Source organism: Etheostoma cragini, chromosome 24 (genome assembly GCF_013103735.1).
Source record: "Etheostoma cragini isolate CJK2018 chromosome 24, CSU_Ecrag_1.0, whole genome shotgun sequence".
NCBI classification, from domain to species: Eukaryota; Metazoa; Chordata; class Actinopteri; order Perciformes; family Percidae; genus Etheostoma; species Etheostoma cragini.
In genome coordinates this window covers 8,507,058-8,533,374 of record NC_048430.1, presented here as the reverse complement: position 1 = coordinate 8,533,374, position 26,317 = coordinate 8,507,058, and the positions used below count along the sequence as shown (strand labels likewise).

Sequence of the window (26,317 nt, the reverse complement as noted above, 5' to 3'; positions counted from 1 at the left end):
GCCCAAATACTCAGGAATTGTAGCAAATCGAATTATAATTTTGGCCTGTTCTCGCACAATGTAGGTAACCGTGACTACACAGGCATTACAGCACTCTGGAACAGCTTCTATATGTACTAGACCTACAAGTATATGATAAGATTTAACCTGAACTATATTATATCCAAACAAGTCTAAGCCGGTTTCACCCGGAGTTTGTGAGGACCTGTATTTGGACCGGGATGGCACGGTTCTGGCACGTTGCCCTCTCTACTGGACCCAGTGCAGTACATAGATCCAAGAGCGTCATATTGGCCAGTTATCGTCATGTTCCCTGATGTTCTCCCTCTTTCTCTCCTGATTCTTCCATTTCGGGTTAATCCTCCTGCAGGGCATCATGCAGCATTACGCACGGAGGGGCATGGCAAAGCACGGCATCGACTATATCCCCCACCCATAGATACAAAAGTGTAAAAGACAAACACATAACGATAGCGCGAGAGCTTAAAGGCTGTATTTTCCAACTTTGACATTTGATTATATATGCAGAGACATTTAGTTATTTACAATGTGCTCTGCTGTTATCTAATGGTAGCTCATTTGATGCTATCATACATGGGGTCGGGCCATCTCCTCCTCCTGCGCTCTGTAGCGGACAATGTGACGGTTAGTCACAGACAGCGCCGATTAAATATTTAAAAATAATAATAATTTAAGATTTGAATTGGATTTTAAATGTGTTTATAGAATAATTACCACTTAGTAAAAGCACACATACCACTGCTGGAATTATCTTCATGATAACATGGATGATATGGAGAGAAAGAAACGTGTGGGAGGCATCAATACTTGAAAATATTAAGAGTAATCATTATTTCCATATTTAATTCTGCAGTCAGTTCACCACCCCACCATCTGCGTCGCAAAGTCCCATTGTCTCCAAAATGTGCGTATGCATGGGTCAAAATTAAAGTGCCGTACGCAAATTTTTAGGCCTGTTTTGTGCGTACGCCACATTTACAAATGAGACCCCTGGTCATTAAACCTATAAATCTTTTTCTCAGATGAAGGTACAGTTTGAGGTTTTGGGAAATTTGTTTATTTGCCTTCTTGCCGAGAGTTTGATTTCAAGATGGATACCACTCTGTCATCCTATAAACCATATTTTGCATACACATCTTGTTTGTGAGTGTACTGTATGTGTGATCAAGCTTTGTGTGTTTCCTCACATTTGACCATGACCATGTAGACATCTATTGTGCAAATGGGTGGCTGGGGCAGACGCTCCCCTTTCTCCAGAATGTCTGGGATTTCTCGCGTGGGGATGCCGTCGTATGGTTTGCCTCCGAATGTCATCAGCTCCCAAATAGTCACTCCTGTAGGATATGAAGAGTGGGGGTAGGGGTGGGGGTGTTGACGGGAACAAGATAGACACGCAGGGAGAGATGTCACGGAGAGAGAAACAGCCAGACAACAAAAAAGAACAAGATAAGCAGAATGATAAATGGGTTGAAAATGCAAATAAAGGATTTCAGGTCATTGACTTCTTTCCTTCCCACAAGTATGAGCCTAACAAACACTGACCTTTACACATACAGATGACCACTAATACATTTACCACCTACCATAACTCCACACGTCACTCTGATGGGTGAACTTCCTGTAGTGGATGCATTCAAGAGCCATCCATTTAATGGGCATCTGAGGAGAGGTGGATAAACACAAAAAGATGAGGATCTTTGACGAAACAGACCAAAAAAAGAAGAAGCTCATTTGCACATCCATCATATCTATTTACCCCTGAATTTGTAAATTGATAATATTTCCATTATGCATGTCATCCATTTTATGCTTTGCTCAACAGCTTCCCTATCGTTTCATCCAGCGTTTGTGAGATATTGGGAAATTGACCATATTTTGCTTAGCTCAATACTACTCAAGTACCGTGAGTGCCTATCTTCAGTCTATCCCAAGGATCATCGATAGTGAGCAGACTTTTTAAGATACTGCATGTAAATGAGAATGTATAGGCCAATTGTCTCACATTATCTCAATAGCCTGTAGGTTTACAGCCGACAGTGCGTGAAATCGTAATAGGAACGGGCCTTTTGAAATTCCTGACAAGGACAAAGCCACATATCGCCTTATCTTAACTGCCATATCATTTACATACTGGCTGTACAGTGGTGGTGGGGGGTGGATTATCAGCAGATGTGAACGCACATATGCACAAACATGTTAACGATCGGCCATTTGAAATACAGCCCCGCCTTTCACGCGGGAGCCCGACACACACACTTGCTATTCAGGGAAATTAACAAGATGAAGGGAAATGAAATGTGTCAGGTTGGAAATGTGCTACGACACCTCCACTTTCAACTTGGTTGACTTATCTTTCATGAGGCATCTATACTGTATGTAGGGCGTACATGAGTAACTGCTGACAAAAGTTTTTATTTATCAATGCATCCGTGATTAGCCACATGGAGTCAATCACTCAGATGGTTGCATCAAACTACACTATTTTTTATTTGCCACAGGTAACAGCTTAAATTCAAGATGCAGTGGCTACCGTCAGGCCTCTCAGAATAGATGCAGCAATGAACAAGCCAATTTAATAAAGGGAGTTGATCACGACAATTTGCATAGTGCGCCTCAAGCGAGGGAAAGAGAAGAGGCTTCTGATTACTATAGTCCGGGTCCCCAAACAAAACAAACTGATTGGAACCGTGGCTGCATTATTTATTTGGATGAAGTGCTTTAAAATTGAAGTTTACCAGACTGACCAAAAGAGTTTTACAGCTCGGAAATTGGGAAAAAAATGTTGCCCCATTACACATAAAATACATTCCTTTCTCCCTTGTTTAGATCTCTGCATCAATATAAAACAGGAAAAAGCTAAACGTCTTCTTTTTCTTTTCTTTTTTTTGGAAACATAAAAATTAGAACATCAGCTAACATCTGGTAAGTAGAACCAACACAGCCTGATTATTCAGTTGTCTCTGTTCGGTTCTCCTTAGGCTCTCCATTATCACCTGTATCACCTTTGAATACAGCCACACTTATGATTTAGTTGTTGTCATTTGCACATTTTTCTGTTTCTGATGCCAGACCAGTGAGCGAGAAGAAAAAAGAGATTTAATCTGAGGTTACACAGGCTACCTGTTAACCAAGGCGAAAAAACTCTTGTTGCTCTACTGCCCTGAGACGTCGGTTAAATCACAATTTCATTTTCACACAGTACACATACATTAAATTATACTGTGGTGGGCTGTTTTGACATCAAAAAGAGTGATTAAAATGGCAGTTAGAAGTGACTTGAAATTTAGCTTGCTTAGTGTAGACATACTCCAGAGGCTCTGTACAAAGACAAATATGCATTTACAAGTAAAAAGGATAAAGAAAAGTATCTCAAGTATTAAAAACAAGTATTTAAAGCAAATGTATATTGGCCATGGCATGAAGGTGGGCTGGGTGATTTCTTTGGTGTATAAAAATGAAATACGCACAGCTGTATTGCAAGCTTTACTATGACATGTTGCAAACATGTAAATGTGCATGGCAATAGAGAATATAGAGCTCATCTTTTTTTGTTCTACTGCTAGTGATGCGATGCAATGTTTGTGTAGTTGCATCTTTAAAAAAATTACAAACAACAAAAATGTCTTTATTTTTGACATTTTATATACTTAACGCTTAAAGGATTCATAATCTGTATAATGTTGAGTAGATTACCATCATTAGCTGAAGCCTTATTTACTGTTTTGATACAGACAGCCTGAGGGACCAAACGTTGGTTTTTGCCCTTGCCGTGCAGATTTTTCTCCTGATTCTCTGAATCTTTTGTCGACCGTAGATGATGAAATGTCTAAATTGTACGTTGAGAAACATCTGTTCACTGTTGTGAATATTTTCTCTCGCAGTTGAATACAGAGTGGGGAACCTTGTCCCACCCTTGCTTGTGAACGAATGAGCCTTTTGGGGACACTCCTTTAACACCCAATCATGATACTGACCTGTTTCGGGTCAACCTGTTCACCTTGGAATGTTCCAAACAGGTCTATTTTGAGCATTCCTCAACTTCAAAGGCATCAAATTGAAAAGGAGTTTATATTTGCAAAAAACAACTATCAGGTTTATCAAATTGAACATTAAGTATCTTGTCTTTGTAGCGTATATAGTTGAATATTGAACGGATTGCAAATCATTGTATTCCTTTTTTATTTACACAACGTCCCAACTTAATTGGAATTAGGGTTTGTTTAATACAATTTGAATTAAGATGCACAGAGATGCTTCAGAGATGAACACACACAATCAGAGACACACAAATACGTTTGGCCCTGGAGCACAACAACCTCCCATGGCCACCATCACTGACCTTTTGATTTATTACTTTGTTGTTTTCACTATTTCCTATGTATGTGTGAAACCACTCTCAGCCAGGTAAGTAGTGTAAACACACAAAAACATGCTCATGCCTCCACTTACACCAACCTTGCCCCCGTCTGCGTTGTACTCCTTCTCGTCAGCATCTAGCAGCCGCGCCAGGCCAAAGTCGGTGATCTTAATGTGATTGGGCGACTTCACCAGCACGTTCCGGGCTGCCAGGTCCCTGTGGACGAGCCTCCTCTCCTCCAGGTACATCATCCCCTGATATTGAAAAACAAATGTGAGATGACTATGAATCTTCTGATGATGAAGCTGTTTATCATTTCCTATTCCATGATCGGAGCAGTCTGAGACTGTCGACGCGTTAAATGTCAGCCCTAACATAAAATTATTGTCATCACTGTCATCAGTAACCACACACCCACGCAGAAATCTAGATTCGATCTTTCATTCTTATTATTATCCCTCATCTACACGACTCTCGGAGACAGAGAATCTTTGGCAGCTTTAATAGCTTTGCAGAGATGTCAGAAGAATATGCCGCAAAACAGCTTCCCACATCCCAATGCCAGAGTACAGAACTGAAAAAACTTCAAGGTTACTGATATGCAGTTACTTGATATCACATCCAGTGGTGGAAGAAGTATTAAGATCCTTTACTTAATTAAAAATACTAATACCACACTGTAAAAATACTAAAAGTGAAAGTCCTGCAGTGAAAATGCTACTTACGTAAAGTATGTAAGTATCATCAGGACACTGTACTTAAAATATTAAATGTAAAAGTACTCAATGCAGAAAAATCCTCAATTTTTAGAAACTGGTATTGATCCAAACAGTTCTGTGAAATAAAGTGTTTAATAAGCTAATCATTACAGTTGTACTGGCAGGCCTGTGTACTGTTGGGTAGTTTAAACATCATATTTTATAAACTAAATGGGTTTTGTTTGCAAAAATCTTAATTTGTAAAGTAACTAGTAACTAAAGCTGTCAGATTAATGTGGTGGAGTAAAAAGTACAATATTTCTCTCTGAAATGTAGCGGAGTAGAAGTAGAAAGTGGCTTGAAAAGAAAAATTTAAGTAAAGTACATGTGCTTTGAATTTGTAAGTACACATAGTTAAAGTTACATTCAACCAGTGATCACGTCAACATCCAAATGTAAAATGCTTTTTCTTTCAATGTCTTTTGATTCCTGCATGGTGAAACATGTATTTGAAACACTACTGTAGATCCTAAAGTAGGCATTTCTCTCCACTGTTACTGGACCAAGTAGCTGGTACAACTAGAAGATAAAACAGGCACTGGCTGTGTTGCCAGTGTGTCTTAATGTGTGTAACATCAATATCTACTTCTTGTACCGTGTCCAACTCGAGTGTAATCTTGTTCAGTCATATCTGAGATTGTGTCTCTGACATGTCTCCACCGTGTCCTCTGTAATTGCTGGATTTTCAAGATGGCTAGGCAGGGAGAACAATAGATGTCCTTCCAATTTGGTAACGTTGATTATTACCACCCAATGAGCAAAGAAAGCGATGGGAAAAACATTGAAGCCTTGAACGGACCGAATGGCAACTTTGCTTTGCAGCCTTAATTTGGTGCACAATAGGCTGGATGGAGCAAGGACTCTTGACAGTCGCACAAAAGCCTAGTTGCAGCCATGTGAGCGTGCTCACACACAAAGATGTACCTCATCACAAAACACACTCACTAGCTCACAGGCACACACACACACACCAAAAAGAAACAGAAGCACACACAGGTTTCATCATGCCCTCATGGGCACAAATACGCTCCTTTGAAACACGTACACACTCCTCTCGGTCTTCTGTGCTCTGAGCTGAACAAAACAGCCAGTCGAGCAGGCAGGCAGACAAGCACGGCTGGGCCAATTGAAGTGTATTAGACTGGATGTTAAACAAGTGGATGCCACTTTGCAGGTGGATCGATACAAACACCTTGATGAGGAGGGAGCCAGTCATTGTACTCTGTAGACGGTGAAACATTTCAAACAAGGCCCACGCCTCCGTTGGCGCGAGAGAGTCATTGTCCATGTGAAATGCGGGGCAAATACTACATATATCCGTGGATGTGTGTGTGTGTGTGTGCATGTACATATCGAGGCACATTGCATTGGAATGCTCGTCAGACAAATGTGAGGATAAATCGATAGCGCGCTGGCTGAGCGCTCATCCATCATCCGCTGGCCTCACAGAGACAGAAGCGTAGACACACACACGCTGACAGAGACCATCCGGAGACCACCTATGCTCTAAAGCAAGACATATTTCAGTGAACATACTGGGTGACTCTGGCAATATTTCTATCTGTCAGACTGTCTCACACTCTCTTCCTCTTTTATCTACAAGTTTGGGACACGTCCTACTTCCCTACCCTGTGCCCTTCTTTTAGATAAAGTAACCCCTGTTCCTCCTTTTTTCCCACCAATATGAAGATAATGGGCTGGGACAAGGCTTAAAACACCCCCCTTAACTAAAAGTGCATTTCAAATAGATTACTTCTCGGGCAGGCAAACAATAACAATGCTGGTTACAATAAGCCTGAAGATGGCTGTGCCACGCAATATTTATCCCCGATGTCAACGTCGGGAGGAATTAGGAATCAATGGCCCACATAGTCCATTAATAAACTTCGACTTAAAGTGACAGGGCAGCGAGGGGAGGCCACTGCACTGACAAGGGGAATGTACAGCAGCTCAAGGAGCCAATTAATTTTCAGCCACTCCAGGCGGTAAACACCCAGGGTCCCAGTGGAGGATGTGGCGGCAGCCGCTGTTTCAGGCTGAGAGGGTCCCGCTGATTGTGCCGCTTTAACACTGCTTAAGCGTTACACTCCCCAGAGTCCTGAAGTCTTTAGAAATAGAAGTGGAATTGGATAATTTGTGATTACATAACTTGCATATTGTAGATCATACAGGAACTTGCAGAGGAAGTAATTACACCTGTCATGTTTGAAAAACAACATGTTCAAATTCTCCTTCCCTTTTCTGTGATCTGAAGCCACACACAATCTAACCAATATGCGTGTGATTGACAGGTAGAGTTGGTCCCTGTCATCTCCTGTAGAGCTTCCCCTAATTGTTTGTAGGGTTCTGTTTATTACTGAAACTAATGCCTGTTGGTCATGAATTATAGATGAAGTGGTTTTTGAAATGAAATTGTTCAAACTCCACACAACATGAAGTTGCTAACTGCAAGTTAGCAACACCAGCTTGAATAAAGAGTGAAGTACTTGCCTGTCTGTCAAGGCAACATTACTTTGTGCTCTCACCATTTTTTTCTGTGCAGAAAAAAAAGCCATCTGCCTCGGAGAAAGAGCTACATTTGGAGCTGTGCACCACTCCAGACTTTCCACTGATCTACTGCACTCAAAGTTCAAAGCATGTGTTCACGGCTTCCCTTTAAAAAAAAGAAGATACTTGGGTTGAGGGAGGTAAAATGCATCATGTCTGTTTCAAAATCCTTACAATAAAGCACTTAAAACTCTCACATTCATGTGAACATGTGTACCTGTGTGCACAAGGGTATTATTTATTGACATAAGTAAAGCTATAACTTGTGTCAAATTTCTTTTACCAAGTCTGCAGGTTTGCAGACACTAACAATCCACAAAATCTCCTGAACTTCAAGTCAGAGCCCTTAAGCACTTGCAGCGAGACAGAGCTACGCCTTTGTGGACTTAACAGCAGTGCATCATCAACGTGGGACCGCACGATGCAATTGCAAGATACAACCTCACGAAAGTGACTTGGAGAAGAAAAATATTGCAGCACCAAATATGCAAAGTTTCAAAAGGCATGCGTTCTGTACCTATACAAGTAATGGAAGCAAAACCTTTGCTTTTTGAATGAAAGCTTGACAGGTTGTGGGGTAAAGGAAAATTCAATGGCATGATTCCATTAACAACCCCCTAATTAAATCATATCTTGAAACTCCAAAACGGCACATATCCACTTTGGAAAAAAGGGACATGTTAGAACAAATCCTTTGTGTTTATAGTCTCTCACACTGTTTAAAAACGTAATTTAATTTGGATTGTAGCTTAGCGGTCTCATTGTGGAACAAAATGTCAATGATAATGTTAAGGTTAGGCGCAACAGCTTTGAATACATTCGTCCAGTTCACGGAAGGCCTCCATTTCCAAAAAACACGTACTTGAACCCTGTATGAAAGGTCTCGTGAGAACTTTTCCCATCTCTCACAGCACACAGAGAGCTTTGTAAGCCACATGCTAGACTGGAGCATTAAGGTTAAGGACCCAGCAGCACTGTTGCACATCCAAAATGACACTGCGGTGCATTTTAAGCCCTCAGAGCTCAAGTGCTTCTATACTAGTTTAAAAACAAAAACTTTTTTTTAAACAACAAACTTTATGTAACTTCTAAAAAGCTGTTTAGGTAAGACGTTATAAATGGGGTTTTAAACCTGCAAACATACTTAATTGCTTTACATATTTACACTTTCTTTCGCATCCTTTTTATCCTAATTTATCATTTTTCTAATTCAGAAAAGTTTTAGTGTCTTTCTACTCTATATACTGTCTGATAGTGTTGCTTCTTTTCTGTGATGTTCTGTTTTTGTCTATGTATTTTGTGTCAATTGGCATTGTAAATGAGGGCCGTCCCTCAATGATTTCTCGAGTATAAATGAAGGTTGAATGACTAAAGCAATATCACCACCACATTACCCATCTTCACATCAAAGTCATATGTTCAGAGTTCCGTCAAATGACTTGTGAGAGGATGCAGTTACTCTCTATCCTCGTCTGACCCAACACTGTCTATCGGGCAGAATAACATCTCATTTAAGACAACACTGTAAGTCTGTTTGTCCTCTCTGCAGAATCCAGAATTGTTTACAGAGACTAAAAGATTTCTTACGCATGCAACAGACCGGGTCACGACTGGTCTGCGACCCATTAGCCCCTTCTCTTAAGCAGCAAAAACAGAGGGCTAAAGATCAGAGTCTTCAGTGATGGAGGAAAACAAGAGGAAGAAACAAGGCATGAAAAAAAGAGTGTTGTGGAACTGCAGGGAGCAGTACACCTCAGCGGGAGAAAAGATACTGTGGAAAAAAGACGCTGGGTATAAAAGGAAAGCAGCTGGAAGGTAAGTAGAGAAAGAGGAGGACGGACATGATGGAGTACAGCAGGTCATAAATTTGTCTGAGATATTACCAACATGAGCTATACACCAACATGAAAAAGTTTATTTAACACAACTTTTCTGCATTGGTTGCCAGGCAACATGCTTTTTTTAAGGAAGCAGTGGGAACCATCAGTGGTTAAATTGTTTTAATGAAACATCTCTACAAATGCTTGCGCAGGAGCTGCAGTTTATTTGGGAATTCTTGTCAAGAGACGATGGGAAAAAAGGCAGAATGCTGCGGTTCTTACAGGAAACAGAAAGCGAGGTGCCTGCTTCCAGAGGGAGCGATAAGAGCACCGCATGTGCTACACCCCCTCCATCTCCTGCCGAAACACCTACCGCAAACACCGCCGCCCCACCGAAAAGGCGCAGAGGCATTAACAATGTGAGCAATATGGCACCGTCCGCACACTGGGAACTGGGACCAGTGCGATAAGGAGCATGCACAATGGGCCTGCTCAGGTGGTGCAGGTGGTCGTCTGTCATGCGCTGTGTGCTGCGTGGGAGATAGAATGGAAGGCATTCCCACCGAGCCGGTAGTCTCCAAGAAACCTCTGTGTGTTGTGTGTGTGTGTGTGTGTGAGAGAGTGAAAGAGAGAGATAGAAGGAGCGAGTATGAGGTAGTCAATGCGCCTCTCTATAATCTTGTGTGTATTCATACCAATTTTATTCAGAAACAATTTGATGAATTTCTTTCTAAAGCACTTTACGGATAGGTTCGGCGCAGAGTAATTTTGCAAAAAGCTCGGTAGAAAAACAACGGTTGTTTAGATAATTTGCTAAGGTAGTGTACTGTCTAGAATTATCTCAGCAGAAAGCAATAAGCTCCAAATGTGTCACCGGATGGTTGGCATGGTTAATGAACGATCCAGGAGAATGTGACATAATGTGACATATAAAAGGACAGCTCAGTGGCGCCGCAGCAGTTGGCATGCAGGCCCATTTACTCCGCGTTCAGCCGTTGTGGAGCCACAGTGCAGGAAAAAATGCTCCCATCGATCAACCTGAATGTTATACGAGTGCATGTGCATCTGTGTGCACCTGTGAGTGTGTGTACACAGTGTGAGATAATGCAAGAGAGGGTGATATTCCCTGGGTGGGAGTGCAGTCTGAGAACAATGTCGGAACGTTTCGGTGCTGGGTGTCTTCTTGCTTCCTTTCTTAATTTCGCCACCTCAAGAGAGGGAAACCAATGTAGACTCCTCTAAGCTCTGTTGCCGTGATCTCAACTCCTTGTGGGACACAAAGATCCTTCCAAAATGTCACTGTGCAGGCAATGAAAGACCGATGCTGGCCAATTTACATGAGCAAATGTCAATAACTCTGTGGCTGCAGCGGTGGAATTAGACAGGGGGAAAAACTGCAACGTTTTGATCAGCGAGCAACATTTTCGCTCTTCTGAGCAACAATGGTTATATAAAGTGGCAATTCCTTAAAGTTATCTAAAATCAAAACTAAGCACTTAATATCAAGTTAATGATGAGCTGCAACAAAAGATGACATTTGCAGCGATGTGGCTGAATGTCCTTTCTGGGTGAAGCCGCGTTCCAAGCCTCTATTAACAGCGCTCAATTGAGATCCTGTGAAATTTGAGATGGCCTACGGGCAGCTGTGAGGACAGTAATGATGGGTCTACATCGACAGCTCAGCAGCATCTGAGCTCGACAGGTGACACAAACAGAGGAGAGAATGTTAGGAATCAAGAGTGGGAAGAGAAAAAATCTGATCCTCATTTTAATCAACTGAGCACCAGGCTGTACACTCCACCTTCACACTGATGCCTATGATTTCTCAGCTACTTGCTGTGACACTGAGAAGTTATAATTTTTAAATCGCAGCGGATAATTATCATGGTGAGAAGCCATCGACTTGATTCAACCTGCCCGCTGGCTACTTCTGATAGACAGCAACCACATGAACCCTTACACAAATCACATGCATACAAATGCATGATTGCATACGCGTGGGCACACAAATGAGTATTATTTCCCTCCCTTAGTGAATCTTGTTTGTTTATAGTATGGCTACTATTATCAAGAAAATGAAAACTTGATTGCATAAAAACCATTTGTAGCAGAAAGAAGACATGTTTTATGCCGTGAGCAGATTTTGGAAATTTACAGTAGATGCAGGACAATCCCAAATTTCACACGTGTCTAATGAGCCTCGGCTTCTGGCGTCATGGGTAATGGGTGTGTAGGGAAAGGTGACCGATCCAATCAGGCCTTCCTACCCAGTGGATCTGGTAGTCAAATCCCTCCCCTTATGCATCCTTGAGCACTGCTGATCCTTCCAGATAATTAGAAAGACCCGAGGGGCTTAGCATTCCACCGCCCGCTCTCATCATCACCTCATACTCTTCCTCCTCAGTCTCCCTCTGCTCCGTGTTCTCGTTTTGTTGCATCAGCAGGGACATCAACATACTCCTGGGTACTGCTCTGCGTGTGTGTGTGTGTGTTTGGACGGAAATAATTTGTGAATGTGAGTTACAAAGGTGAAGAAAACTGCTCAGGATGCACATTAGTAGGTTCCATTTGTTTGGTGTCGGATAGTTGCACTGTTTGGTAATCGTGGCGTGATGTGCTTCCCAACAAGATCCCAGATTCAGAGCATTGTGAGACTGTATTATTAATAAAGCCCCTGTTAAATGCAGTGCTGAACATGGATCACTAACATAGAGGCGGCTGTCGGTATTACAAATTCACTAAAACATAGTATTACGTGTTTTAGTAGAAAATATTGACCGGAATAAAATAAACTTAATGTACAGGGTGGCACTGAACACAATCAATCCTATGAATCGATTGAATCAATCGTTCACAATAAATGATTGTTGCTTGCCACTTTAAAGCTTTTTCAGATCATTCATATATTATATGCACAAGTGAAGTATGTATAATATTCAAAAATATTGAGTTGGGATTGCTATTTTCAAAATCAAGGATTAACTTTGATGTTACTTTCATGTTGTCATCCATTTTAAGAGACAGAAATACTATATATATATATATATATATATATATATATATATATATATATATATATATATATATATATATATATAACGTCCTTAAATTAAACATTATAAAACTGAGGTACTCCTCATTGGCACCAAATCCACTCTACCAACTCTCACTGTTGATAACTTCTCCATCTCACCCTCCCCAAAGGTTAATAGTCTGGGTGTCATCCTTAAAAGCACACTATCCTTTCAACCCCACATCAATAACATAACCCGCTCTGCCTACTTCCAGCTACAAAACATCAATCGCCTCCGCCCCTCCATAACCCCCCACACTGCCACCACCCTTGTCCACCAGTCTCGTCACTTCCCGTCTGGATTACTGCATCTCACTCCTCCTCAGTCTCCCTCACAAATCCCCCCATAAACTTCAAATGGTCCAGAATTCAGCTGACCGCATCATAACCCGAACCCCCTCCCTCCACCACATCACTCCTGTCCTCCATCAGCTCCACCGGCTCTTGGTCCAGTTCTGTATCCAATTCAAAGTCCTCCTGTTGGCATTCAAGGCAATCCAAAACACTGATATCTGGTGTATACAATATGTTATTTTAAAAAGGAATTCACTATATTCTTCTGTGAGATCTTTAATATGTAAATTTGTACAGTCACTACTGGTCTTCTTGCAATCTTATTGCATGTATGCCGCACTCTTCTGAAATGCCTGATTAGTATCTCTTGGTTTTTTTGAGAATGCCCATGTTGTGTCTTTAGGAGGCCCTGCCAAGCAGTTGGCTATAGTTTTTTTTAACGGGGAATAACTAGAGGCTCTCAAGATGTATGAGGGCAATCTATAAAAGACAAAAGCAGAGAACAGTGTGTTCCAGAAAAAGAATCCATGGGGTACCACTAGGAGCATGAAGAGAGGAACCAAAGTGATGTTTACACAGAAAAGCCCACTGATCTGATGCCATGTTGCCATGTTTCAGGACCACACGTCCATAAAGTTGATCTGGTTGACATTGCTCCTTTTATTGAGATGCAATGACATGGCGGACAAGAGTACGGGAGAGGGAGGTGATTTGAATTAAAGCAAAGACTGAAATCCATCCTCCACTGAGGGAGGGAAAGATGAAGGATAGGTGGTGATGATGGGGGGGAGACAGGGAGGGAAAGAGAGCATTAAGTCTTAGCTAATGAGTACGGGCGAGATGTGTTTGCTCAGCACAGAGCAGGGAGGAGAATGACACAGAGGGCTCCACGCTAAGCTTGACCAGATTGGATCTCCAGCCATCGGGTGGCATCTCCGGGTAGCCACCGCAGGATGCAAATCTAAACACACACACATACACACTCCGTTGAGGATTTGCATACCCATATGTGCGTCCACACAAGAATATTAACGCATGAATACACACATATGAGGGTCAAAGATTGGGAACCAAATTTAAAGGACCCAAGATTTCACTTTGCCTTTCCCTGACTAAGCAGTGGGGGAGATGTCTGCTGATTTGACCGGAAAAAGTGTGCGTGTGTGTGTGTGTGTGTGCAGGCATTAGTTTACTATACACATAGCTGAAAGCATACTGTAAATTGAAACAATCATGCCATTGCTTGCGCACATGTGCTTTCATGCATATCTTATACATACTACAGTATTAAGCTTACCTTGGAGGAATCATTTAAGATCAGTGCTCAGTACTATCATTAGCCCTGTCAAAATGAAAAAACGCATCCAGGTCCGCCATGACAGCAGAGCTCTACTCTAACTGGAGGGTTTCCCTGCAGGGCATGTTGTGCTGATGTCAGTCCACAAGTTTGCCAGTGGGTATGTTTATAGGAACTGCTCTACTCCATCACTGCTCACAAACCTAAGAGCTAAATGTGGCCTAAATACAAACACCAGTCAAGCAGCCATCCCACCTCCGTCCCCCCAAAAACCAATCAAGACCCTCGTCCAGCCCAGACTTCCCTGCCAAAGCCAATCATTTCAACGGCAGGACAGCGACCTGCCGAATCTATTCTACCTTTATTATACTGAGCCTGAGGAGAGACACTGAATGGAAGACAGAGAGAGAAAGTGATAGGAGAGGAGAGGGGAGCAAAATTAAAAGACTCCCGTAGTCACTTCCGATCCCATATTTAATTCAGTGATTGATTTGTTCATTAAAATACATCCCAAACCTAATTATTCCATTAATAATCCAAAAGCTAACTTTTAAAAAATACTCTGTATATGTATGTATGAGAGGGTGAGCGAGAGAAAGAAAGGGAGAGAGAGAATCAGTTAGTGAGTGATAAAGAGAAGATGGAGACAAGAGGGAGATGCAGAAAGAGACAGAATGCGAGAATGAGGTCATTTTTGGCACTGAGAAACTCTTAGTTTTTCACAACTACACACACACACACACATACTCTCTCTCTCTCTCTCACACACACACACACAAACACACACACGCACACAGTCATTTGAGGATATGTAGCCCGGAGTGGGTCATGGAGAAGGAGATGTAGGGCAAACTTTGACCTCAGCTAAACCGAGCACATGGCCATCATGGAAACGGAGAAATGGGCAGATTTGTAAAAGGAAAGGATGTGGAGCTGTTTATGAGTGGAAAGAGGAAAGGAAAGCCTTACGTGTTGTGACAGAATATGACAGAAAGGGAAGAAAAGAGAAGAAGAAAAAAAGGAAATAAAATGAAAGGGAAAGAAAGGAAGTTAAACAAGAGGGAGAAAAGCGCATGACAGCTGAGGAGAGGAAAGGAAACAAGAAAAAGGAAAGAAGGGGAATAAAAGGGAAGGACAGTAGAGCAAAGAAGAGGTAAAGAGAGGACGCAACACATGAGGAAATGAAATAAAAGACCTTACAAGAACAGACAGGTAGGAGAGAAAAAGAATAGAAAGGAGAGATCGAGACTAATAAATTAGAGGCCATTCACACAGATCTAAAGAGACCTCTGTGTGTGTCCTGCATTATGTGTGTAAGGGGATGTGTGTGCCGTTATGTGAGCGTCAGTCAATGTGTGTGTGGTGGCAGTGGGAGTGGGGCAGCCCTGAGTGTGGCTGGAGATTAATGGGGGCCATTATCTCAATGCCCAAAACACTCAGTGATGAAGAGTCACTGCCTGGCGACAGGCCTCGGCCAATCAATTTGCGGCGCAGCGGTCACCTGCCTGGGTCAGAGCCCACATACGGCTGCCGTTTGTGCTGTTGTTATGGCGATGTTTTTTTTTTTTTTTTTGGGGGGGGGGGTATGATGAAACAGAAAATAAGTTTCTCTCCGTCTGGTTTGTATGGTTTGGCAGCAAGCAAGGACAACACAATTGATGCCAGTTCTGGGAAATTACTATGTGCATTTACTCGAGTACTACATTAAGGTACTTGTACTTCAGTATTTCCTTAAGTAAATGTGTTGACATTCTTTTGTTCACTTTGGGAAATAATGTACTGTGGATCGATGATTGGAAGGTTTCCCTAGCCTTTCGACTGAATAGGATACTATGAGCAATTATAAGATAATAATGATAATATACTATATATATAAATATAATAAATATAACAATAAGATATAGGTAGGCTGGTTGTTTTCCTGTTTCCAGTCTTTGTGCTGAGTTATGCTAGCTTCATATTGAACAAACAGATATGAGACCGGTATCAATCTTCTCATCAAACTTTCTGCAAGTAGGTGAAAAAACCTGATTGTCGTCTACTCCTTTAAGTAAAGAACCTCAATACTTCTACTACAGGTACTCATAATACTATAAGGTCCTTTTGATTTATGTATCCACTATGTCCTATGGCCCTCAGCATGCTGTAAACATCCCTTTTCCCACTCTTTTTTCTCTCTCCCTCTCTGTTATATAATACCTTCTCCCCCTCCAACCCTCCCCTCTGTCCTTAGTTTTTAACAACAACTTTTTTTTTAAAGCAAACTGAAGACCAAGAGAAAATTATTCTCTACTTGCTAGAAAATTGGGTGTTTTCGGAAGGATGCTGTTTCTCCTGGAGGACAGTTTCCCCATCATTACCTTGAGTGGTCAAAGATCAATCAGAGAAGAGGGCTCCAAGTTATTCATTCAGCTCACATGCCCAAACACACACGGGCATGTGCTGAGATACACACCACGATACACATACGCACATATAAAAGAAAAGACACTTTGATGCTCATGGAGACACCACAGAGAACGTTTGTCTTTTTATGGTTTGGAAAATATCTCGAGGCTATGTGATGGAGGAGCTGTGAGGAGGATCGACAAGGCTAATATAACAGAGAAGAAACAAGATATCTGGCTTTAATGCTGTGACTGAGCATTAAGCTCAACTCCATGTGTGCTCTGGATGTGTGGCCTGGGAAACACATGCTGTAAAATAGACTCGCTGCTGTAAGTGGGAACACGTACGTATCAGTAAGGGGTAGAATTAGCAGTTTGATGTGGTTTAGCTTAGTTTTTAGCAATAAGCGACATGGCTCTAGGGATGGCCTGTTTGTCCGTCCCCCACTTGGGTCCAACCATGATGAAACCAATAAAAATCCTAAGCAATGTTCCTCGATTTATAACCTCTCAGTGCCGGACCTATCTCCACAGCGCTGTGGAGTAAGGTGTGGCTGCACCACAGATACATTCTGAGATCGGAGGAAAAAAGCCTCCGGGTTGATGGCATATCTTTAAACCAATCCCAATCGTCTTGGACGACGCTAAGTTATGGACGCAGCGACGGTGGCTCTGTAAGAAGGTCTCGGGAAGGAACTAGTTTAGGTGGAACATTTGCACACCACAAAATAAAACACTGCACATAATAAAATAGGAAGTTAACAGTTCACACATGAAGCAATGTAAGCTATTGAAAGAACATCCCAGTAAGTAAATGGCGTAGACATATTTTTTCCAATCAATCAATCAATCCACCAATCAATCAATCACCTTCATTCACACTGGTCGCAAAAAGTAATCAGTTAATGAAATCAATCACAATCCCTGTGACAGAATCAAATGTCACAGTGGCATGTGGGTCAAGGATAGTTCTGAATAATTTTCTCACTTGCTCTTCCTCACTTACATAGCCACTAAGCAACTGACACTTTCTCTCCTTTTGCCACAGGTGGGATCGAATCCAATTACGGAAATAAGTACCTGCTTAAGTAACCTGCTCCTCAAGCTTTTGGGAATCATCCATCATGGGGGCTTAAAGGGTTAAGACCTCCCACACTATCCCCCCACCCACGGAAACCAGAGCTCCCACTCCTGACTCAGATAGACGGAAGGAGATGACAGTACCTTTAACGATGACCAGTGTGAATTCACTCCAATAGTTGTTTAGAAAGAGGAAATTATCTGAAGAATGGTGTTTGAACGAGTTCACAGGAAGCCTTATAAAACAGTTGATGACTCAGTTTTGACTAGCTATCTTGGTTGTCTCTTGGTATTGAGTGGCTATTTTTTGTTTCTTTTCCAAATCAAGATACCCCTCTAAAGAAAAATGTATCAAAAGCTTTAAATAAGACCAAGTTTCCTTACACTGGAATGTTTAAATATGTATTTTTTTTATGAAAAAAGGCCCAATTCATGATGAAAGTGTCAAATGTAATTTGGGTTTCAACAGGTTTACATAGTGTTCAAAAACCACATTCTTTCTCTCATACCAAATACAGCTGTATTCACCGTCCTTCTGAAACGCTCCATATAAGCGCCGAAAAAGCCCAGTCTGCTCTGATTGTCATCATTTTCAAGTCTTCCACAGCTGCGCTTTCGTCTTTACACTATCATTGCAGCCGGGGAATGACTTTTACGGCATTTTAGTGACGCTTTCTACATGTAGCACCGTACTGAACTTTGGAGGGCTTATTTAAAGACACGGTTTCTGAATACAGACTGTGTGAATTTCTTCTTGGATTAGGCGTTTTGATTTTTTCAATGTGTGTTTATATCACTTCAACCTGCTTTATAATAAAAAGGAATTGAAATCTCACTTTTTATGATATAATATGGGACCTTTAATATACTGTACATTTATATAATATAGATATTTGTTTACAATTACATGTTCTATAGCAATCTGCTAGAACCTGGCACACGTATATTCTCTTGTTGTACAAGATTCATGTTTTATTTTTTATGTCTCTGTCTTGAAATAAATAAATTACAAATACAAAATACAAATGTAAATCTGTTGCTCCCTCACCTTTATCAGATCAATGGTCCCTAATAGATTTTTTTGTGGCTTATCTGATCAGGGATCAGATTAACTCTACAACTGTATTTTTGAATTCCTGGAGCCGTCTCCTTCCCCAGCACTTTGTTAGTGACAGGGAGAACCATGGCTAACTTCTGTGTCACTTCAGCTTCCATGATCACAGGGAAAAGACCCTTGGTCACATTTGCAAATAACATTCTGTGATATTGGGTAGCTCTTTAATTTACTCAAGATGCTTGAAGAAGTTATGCATAAATGGCATAAGTGAAGCTGCTTCATCTCTAGATTTTCTTTGTCACTTTTGCAATAGCCAAGACTGAGTAATATAATGACACTGTGATAGCCATTCAAGTTTAATTGACATACTGTTGAAATTGCTTAGTTTGTCTTGAATTTTGTCTGTAAAGCAACACACACAGTCTATATACATGGGGTACTTGGCTTGAACGTTGAAATTAACTGACAGCAATTTTAATTACACTTCTTGGAGGCATAGCTGCACTGGAAGCAGGGAATTCAAACCTCAATGGGTAGTAACCACACATCTTCAGAATACACAATAGCAGACTGGCAAACGTGGAGAGCACAAGATCAACCATTGTGGAATATAGCAGTTCCAAAATCAGAGGTAAATCAGCCTTTTGTCAGCTACTGCTTCCAGAGCTGATGGGGAAGATTCCTAAGTATCACAGCAGGTGTCTGCACAGCATGTAATAGCAGCTTAGCACCTTACTGCCATCCCAACGTTAGAACTCAGAGATGTTAAATCTCACCCGGCAGTCACACTATCAAGCAGTCTGGCTGCATCTGCTTAATTGGCAAACATAACACAAATGTTCTTTGGGTAAGCAAAGGTACACACAATTTCTCCAGCCTTACTCTTGTGTGAGTGCAGATTTTGTTTGTGTAGCAGAGGACGGGTGTATAATTAGTTCATTTCTTGCTCCGTCACTCATTCCCTAAAAAAGTAATGCGTGTTGATGTGCTTCTCAGACAGAGTTCAAGGCAAACTAGGCTCGTCAGCTTGTCAACGTCTGTGGCCTATTGTGTCATTTTGAAGGGTTGGGAAAATGATCAGTGTGTCAAGCAGTGAGGATGATAAGAATCAACAAAGGGCGAACTGGAAGAGATGTATTCAAAAAAATCTACAACAACAGACCCTAACACTGTATGTGTTCGTAAAATGACACTGAAACTGCTCAGATTTTCTGAATCCGCTGCACGTTTGTTGCATTGATCTTGATGCAATGCCAAAAGGTTTGAGAAAAAAACTGAGTAAGTCACTTAAAGGTCATACAAATCAGGGACATTGTAAAAGAAGTTCAACAATGTTTTGAAAGCTGTTTAAATAAGCATTTGCAATTTGCAATAATATGTTTTTGCAAAAAAATGTGAGCCTGTTTGGGGTGACACTGGACTTGGCAGGCCCTCTACATGTCACCATCCATCACATTCTGGCATAGGAAAAAATGCGACATGAACACAAACCCATGAAATGTATTACAACCCTCACACCTGCCAACACATACAGTGCAGTGACACACAAACACTGCGGCTGCACCAGATGCCATCCTCTCTTGATCTGATTGTGGTCTCTTACCTTGGCGATTTGGACACACCAGTTGAGCAGCAGCTGCGATCCGATGTTGTCCTTGTGCTCGTGCACGTAGTCGAGCAGGCAGCCGTGAGGCATGAGCTGGGTGACCAGCTGTATGGTGGGGCTCAGGCACACGCCCAGCAGACGCACCAGGTGGGGGTGCTCCATGCTGGCCATGATCAGGGCCTCCTGGGTGAGAGGGGGGGAGGGGGACAAAAAGGGACTAAGAAGACCGTTGCATTTCATCACTGTGAATACAGCAAAGTATTTCCTTTGTAAAAGATATTTGAAAATTACAAAATGCACCTTTTGTTTTTAATGGACACAGGAACAAGAACCTGCCTAAACGTTTTTCACGAAGTTGTGAAACTTTTGTAATTTTTTGGGAACACCTTAAGGGTCCTGACTGCAAGGTTAGAAGCCATTGGTGTAGGTGTTCTACTCATCAAAAAGTACTAGGTTCTATTATAGTAGAATTTATGTCTGTCCATGCATCTAAACTCAGCAAAAAAAGAAAGGCCCCTTTTTCAGAACACTGTATTTTAAAGATTCTTTTGTAAAAATCAAAAAACCTTTAGAGATCTTCATTGTAAAGGGTTTACACAATGTCCCCCATGCCTATTTAATGAACCATAAACAATTAATGAACATGCACCTGTTGAAAGGTCAAAAAGACAAAATCAGCTTGCAGGCAGTAGGCAATTAAGGTCACAGTTAAAAGAAAATTAGGAAAGTAAAGAGACCTTTCTACTGACTCGGAAAAACACCGAAAGAAAGACGTGCATGAACAGGCAAAGGCATGAGGACAACAGATGTGGCCAGGGCAATCCATTGCAATGTCCTTTTAGGCAACTTAGACAGCGCTACAGGGACACAGGAAGCACAGCTGATCGTCCTCGCAGTGGCAGACCACGAGGAACAGCACCTGCACAGGATCGGTACATTTGAATATCCCACCTGCGGAACCGGTACAGGATGGCAACAACAACCCTAAGAACAGGCCAGTCCGGTGCAGTACATGAGGAGGGGATGTACTGCAGTACTTTATGCTGCTGCTGGCCACACCAGATACTGGGGGCTGCTTTTAATTCTGAACCTCCCTTTGTTCAGGGACACTTTATTCCATTTGTGTTAGTCACATGTCTGTGAAAATTGTTCAGTTTACATCTTAGTTGTTAAATCTTTTAATGTTTAACACACATATTTGCAAATGTTAAGCTGGCTTAAAATATAAAAGCAGTTGAACATAGAGATGTTCTGATACTGCCTAAAATCCTTGTATCAGCATTTGGAAATACTGGAGTTTATGCACCGAGCCAATACCAGGTAATAAAGCCCTAAAGAAAATCTACGTTAAAGTACTTTATTTCTCTTCTTTTACTGTTATAACTGACTGATAAACAGTTCTGTGGTGTTCATTGTTTTTGTTTGTTCATGTTTCACAAAGAGTTTAACCTGAGCCAGACTGACAAGAAATATAGAAATCCTATCCCATCCATACAGGGATAGTGGTGTATAGCTGTGAAAACAGCATGACCCACTGGTTTTGGATCAGTACTCGGTATTGGCTGATACACAAGTTCAGGTATCAGTATCGGTATCGGGAAACAAAAAATGGTATCGGACTATCTCCTGCTGAAAGTGACAGAACCCTTCTTTTTTTGCTGAGTATATTATCCATGGATAATACCGTGCTGTGTTCCAAAGATCTCTGGAGTTAGATGCATAAATTAAGATTTGTGGCATGATGACTATATCTGTATGCACAGCATCTGTCCACTGAGTATTCATACTGGGCAAGAAAACCCTGCAGAAACCCTCTTCAAAGCTGCACAAACATCAGCCTGTTTCATCAATATTTTAACATGTATGAAACACAGAGGTTCTTAAATGTTGCACCACTGACACATCGCAATGTGAGCAGTGCATATTAAATAATGCCTAGTGCTATCTCACATAGAGAGTCACTATGTGTATGATTTCAAGAGCTACTGTACTTCTAATTTTTCTCTCTGGTTTAATATGGTCTGTTAATGCATTTTCTGTTCCATCTCTTTCTGCGGCAGATGGACATAGAGGTTTGAACAGTTGGGAGTTAACGTTGGGTAATTGTTACTGCGGAGCTGCAAGCAGAAGGATGTGTGGTGGCGTTATGAAGTGTTATGATGGTGAGGGCTGAAATTCGTGGCAGACGTGTATTTGCATTATGGCTGAGCAGAAGCTGCACTCAGAGTCATTGCTTAAAAACACTCACTTCATTCCTTCTCCTCATCCCCTATTGCCTCTCTCGCGCTCTCTCATTCACACACTCTCGCATTAGGACACAGTCTCTTTGCAGCTCTCCAAAACACTCCACGCTCACATGCTCAAGGACACACTTTACACTCTCTCTCGCTGTCTCTTCATGCAGCAAATGGTCGAGGAGGTGTATATCCAGGCTCTGGCCCCTGGGGCAGCTGACAGATAGATGAGGTGCCTTTTTAAATTTAGGTGCTAAAGAATGAGCTTAGAGGGAGAGTTGTGGCGGTGTGGGTATGAGTAGATTTATTCTAAACAGGAGGGGGGCAATAGGCCATAGAGAGGCTTTTGGCACCATCTATGCCCTGATTTAAACAGAGCCTTCTGGCCCAAGGAGTGCCACTACATCTCCACTTCATAAAACCACCTGCCCACCAATTGCTCGACATTATACAACTCCAGCCACCTCTACACCGGGCAAACCTCACACCTCGGGCTCAAGAGAGGGGAAAGGGGGGAGGAAGGAGCAAAAGAAGGACATCTGTGTGTGTAACAGAAAGAAGGAGAGATCTTTTATTCTCTAGCTGTGATCCCAAAAGACCCAGGACTCGTAAACTATGTCTAGCTAAACTCTTGCTCTTGCTTTCCACTGCTGGCGCAAACGTTATGAGGACTTGTGTGTGTGCGAGCACGAGTCTGTGTGTGTTTTGGTTTCTCTCTCATCTTCCTGAGCGCTGACCTCCATTACTGCCAGCTGACCCTCCCATCTAGCTCACTTTCTCACACACACACACACACACACACACAGGGTGATAGAGTGCCAGAGCCCTGCAAAACTGGTGCATGTACCAACTTGTGTGTGCAAATGTGTGCAATCTAACGCAGTAAATTAGTGCACTATTATTCCTTTGCATTTCACATGAAATAATCAACTCACCCACTCAGATTTGCATATTTGCCAACAGGAGCACATAACCCTGTAGCTCTCACATGCAAGGCCACCACCACTGGCCAGCCTTTTGTTGTGAAGTGTGGCCTTTTTGGTTATGTGTGTTTATATGTGCAGATTTTCAGAGAGTATTTGAAGCTGGCACTCCAGTGGCTAGTTTCCCAGTGGCAGGGCGTGAGGCTGCCTTTAGATTGCTGTTTAACAAGCCGGCAGACAGAGCATATTGGCTCTGAATGGACAGGGACCCCCGCTGGGAGAAACAGTGGAAAAGGAAGAGAGGGAAAGGAAGAGAGGAGAAAAGGAGATAGTTGAAAAGAACATGCGGGGAAAGGAGTAGAGGATGGAGGTGGAAGGAAGATGTGGGGAAAAAAGAGAGGAAAACATTGGACATAAAGGGAAACAGGGTGGAAGCACAGCCATGTTGCCTCAGTAATCTTATTTCAGGCTATTTATTATCTATAAAAATGTAAACAGTTGGACAAACATCCAAAATGACACTGAATATAAACTACTATCTTTTTGCAAAACCTGGTGTTAAGTAAAGTTCAAGCAGTCTAAATGTGTAAAAAACAAAGAGGGGTAAAAGAGAAAGGAAGAGGGAGAGAAAAGGATGGAGGAGAGGGGTGAAGAAGATACGTGGGAAGAAGTGGAAAACTCTGCAGCTTATTCCCTTCCTCCTCTTCTTCTAACCTCTATCACTCCTGGATTCCAATAAAGCCATATCTAATAAACAAGTGCTGTTTTTTAATAGTCTCGTTCAATACATGCCTGGCTGTACAGCACAGTGGAGTTCACTTTATTACAGGCTCTGACTGAGATGGTACTCTCATAAGAGTTTACCGCCGAATGCACAATCCCACAAAGTGACAGACTCGGCCATCTCCGTGACAAGGCTGAGGCTTTACAGCTCAGGCACACAAACACCAACACACATGGGTGAAAATGGACACGAACTGTTGCAATATAAATACTCACATCCATGAACTCCACGTTGGCTTTAGGACCGGTGGTCTCGTTGAGGATTTTAATAGCCACAGGGATCTTCACTGTCTCACCTTCAGGCACCCAGATGCCCTGAAATGTAATCACCATTAATGCAGCCACAGCAAGTGATCTGATAAGTCAAGATTCTGATAGGTACTTACTGTGTTTACGGGTCTACTCCACTGCTAACATTCCTCAAATTAAAATAAAAAGACTATAACTTCCACTCACTGTGTGGTGCCAAAGCAAAACACTCTGAATCATAATGGGGCATTGATGCATTGCATTGATGTCAGACTTTGTATGCAGATGATATAAAAACAAATAGGCACGTCAATACTGTAATTGAGGGACATGTAAACCTGGTGGTAAAAAATTCTGTATTTAATCAATGGGTTTGCTTAGTTTCAGGGTGATATGAATAATTTTGCCAAGGGCAGCGAAGTTGGCAAGCAAACCGCAGTTTTGGTTCCAGGTCCTTGAGCCGCCCTAGGCTCGTGTCTGTCAGGAAACACTGTTACAAAGGGAAATGTTTATGCTCATTGTTTAGGTTGTCAAGCAGGGTTGTTCTACTCGTAAGAAGGCCTTGAAAGAAATTCTTCTCGAGTGTGTTCTTTGCCGTCTAGCTGACTCACTGATGTTTGACTTACAATGTGGAGGCCCCACATTTGAAAGAGCAGAGTGTGAATTGTGTTCCCACCAACAGGCACTTTGTAAATGCAGATGCACACACTGACCTTGTAGACTGTGCCAAAAGCTCCAGAGCCCAGAATCTTGACTCTCTTCAGCTCAGTTTCTTTCAGGATCCGCAGCTGAGCCTGGTTAGGGGCCGTTCCACTGGGGGTCAGGGGCTCCACCAGCTGACAAAACACAAATTTAGACCATTAATTTTATTGCAACATGTATGTCTATGTGACAATAAAGTTCCTTTACCTTAACACTTTATGCTTTCAAGCTGCAGTGGGGTGAGCCCGTTTCTTTTAAAATAATAAACAGAAAGCGAGTCTTGGAAAGAGAAGTGCAAGGTGAACGTCAAGGTTTATTTGAAGCAAATAAATAAGCAGCCAAAAACAGTGACTGCCTTGTCCTGATTGTCGTGATTTGGGATTACTCATGCGCATTTAGGAAATACAAATAATTCAGGGGTGTGAACGTGAAGTTCTGTCAGAACTGGCAGTCACCAATGTGGACCGCAGCGTGCCCACCGCTAAGCAAATCACAGTCTGGTGTCAGCTGCTATCACAGTCGACAAAGAGTAGCAGCTCACCAGCTGTGCACATACAAAACAATTCCAATTCAAGGTTATGACAGGCCTCCTCCGAGCTGCCTGGCTGCCAGTAACAGCTGACACTGAACAGCATCCTAGCAGCTGGCCGGCCACCCGCCCGTCTCACCACTAGCCGCTTAACAAAGCCTCGGCTACTAAATATAAAAGAGCAGGAGCTGGCACCTGTAACCGAGCACTGAAAAGATCTGAGCCAGAGGGACGTGCCACACACACACACACACACACACACACACACACACAAAAGGCAGGAGCATGTGTATTGCACATCTCATAACACTTACACATGCAGATACATTTACAGTACACAGATACACAAATATTGACAACACATGCAAACTCTCGCTCATCAAAACATCACACACAGATGGAAGCGCACGCACGCATGCATGCACACACACAGGCATGCATGCACGCACACATTTACGCAGGCACGCACACAAAGCTCACACACAAAGCACATATTAGCTCACACCCACACACACATAAAGCTCACACACAAAGTACATATCAGCCCACAAAACACACATCCAGAAGAAGTCTATGCTTCTGATCAATACAGGTCTTAAT

General features: G+C 42.1%; 1 protein-coding gene and 1 long non-coding RNA gene across 6 annotated transcripts in view; one reads left to right on the top strand and one right to left on the bottom strand.

The window, feature by feature from the left end:
* Positions 1-26,317, bottom strand: part of LOC117939396 (receptor tyrosine-protein kinase erbB-4-like) — a 238,984-nt gene that overhangs the window by 16,404 nt on the left and 196,263 nt on the right. For 3 of the 5 annotated variants that reach the window (XM_034864733.1, XM_034864729.1, XM_034864732.1), the window contains 6 exons: positions 25,200-25,322; positions 24,454-24,552; positions 20,295-20,480; positions 4,471-4,632; positions 1,605-1,680; positions 1,209-1,355 (listed from right to left, as the gene is read on the bottom strand). In XM_034864733.1, the coding sequence (XP_034720624.1) occupies positions 1,209-1,355; positions 1,605-1,680; positions 4,471-4,632; positions 20,295-20,480; positions 24,454-24,552; positions 25,200-25,322 (793 nt within the window). The remainder of the gene's footprint in view (positions 1-1,208; positions 1,356-1,604; positions 1,681-4,470; positions 4,633-20,294; positions 20,481-24,453; positions 24,553-25,199; positions 25,323-26,317) is intronic. The other 2 variants (XM_034864730.1, XM_034864731.1) reach the window with 2 other exon arrangements.
* LOC117939406 overlaps positions 5,350-26,317 on the top strand; it is a 33,495-nt gene continuing 12,527 nt past the window's right edge. Inside the window, exons 1-2 of the long non-coding RNA XR_004655578.1 lie at positions 5,350-5,360; positions 20,766-21,480. This is a non-coding gene — a long non-coding RNA (uncharacterized LOC117939406). The remainder of the gene's footprint in view (positions 5,361-20,765; positions 21,481-26,317) is intronic.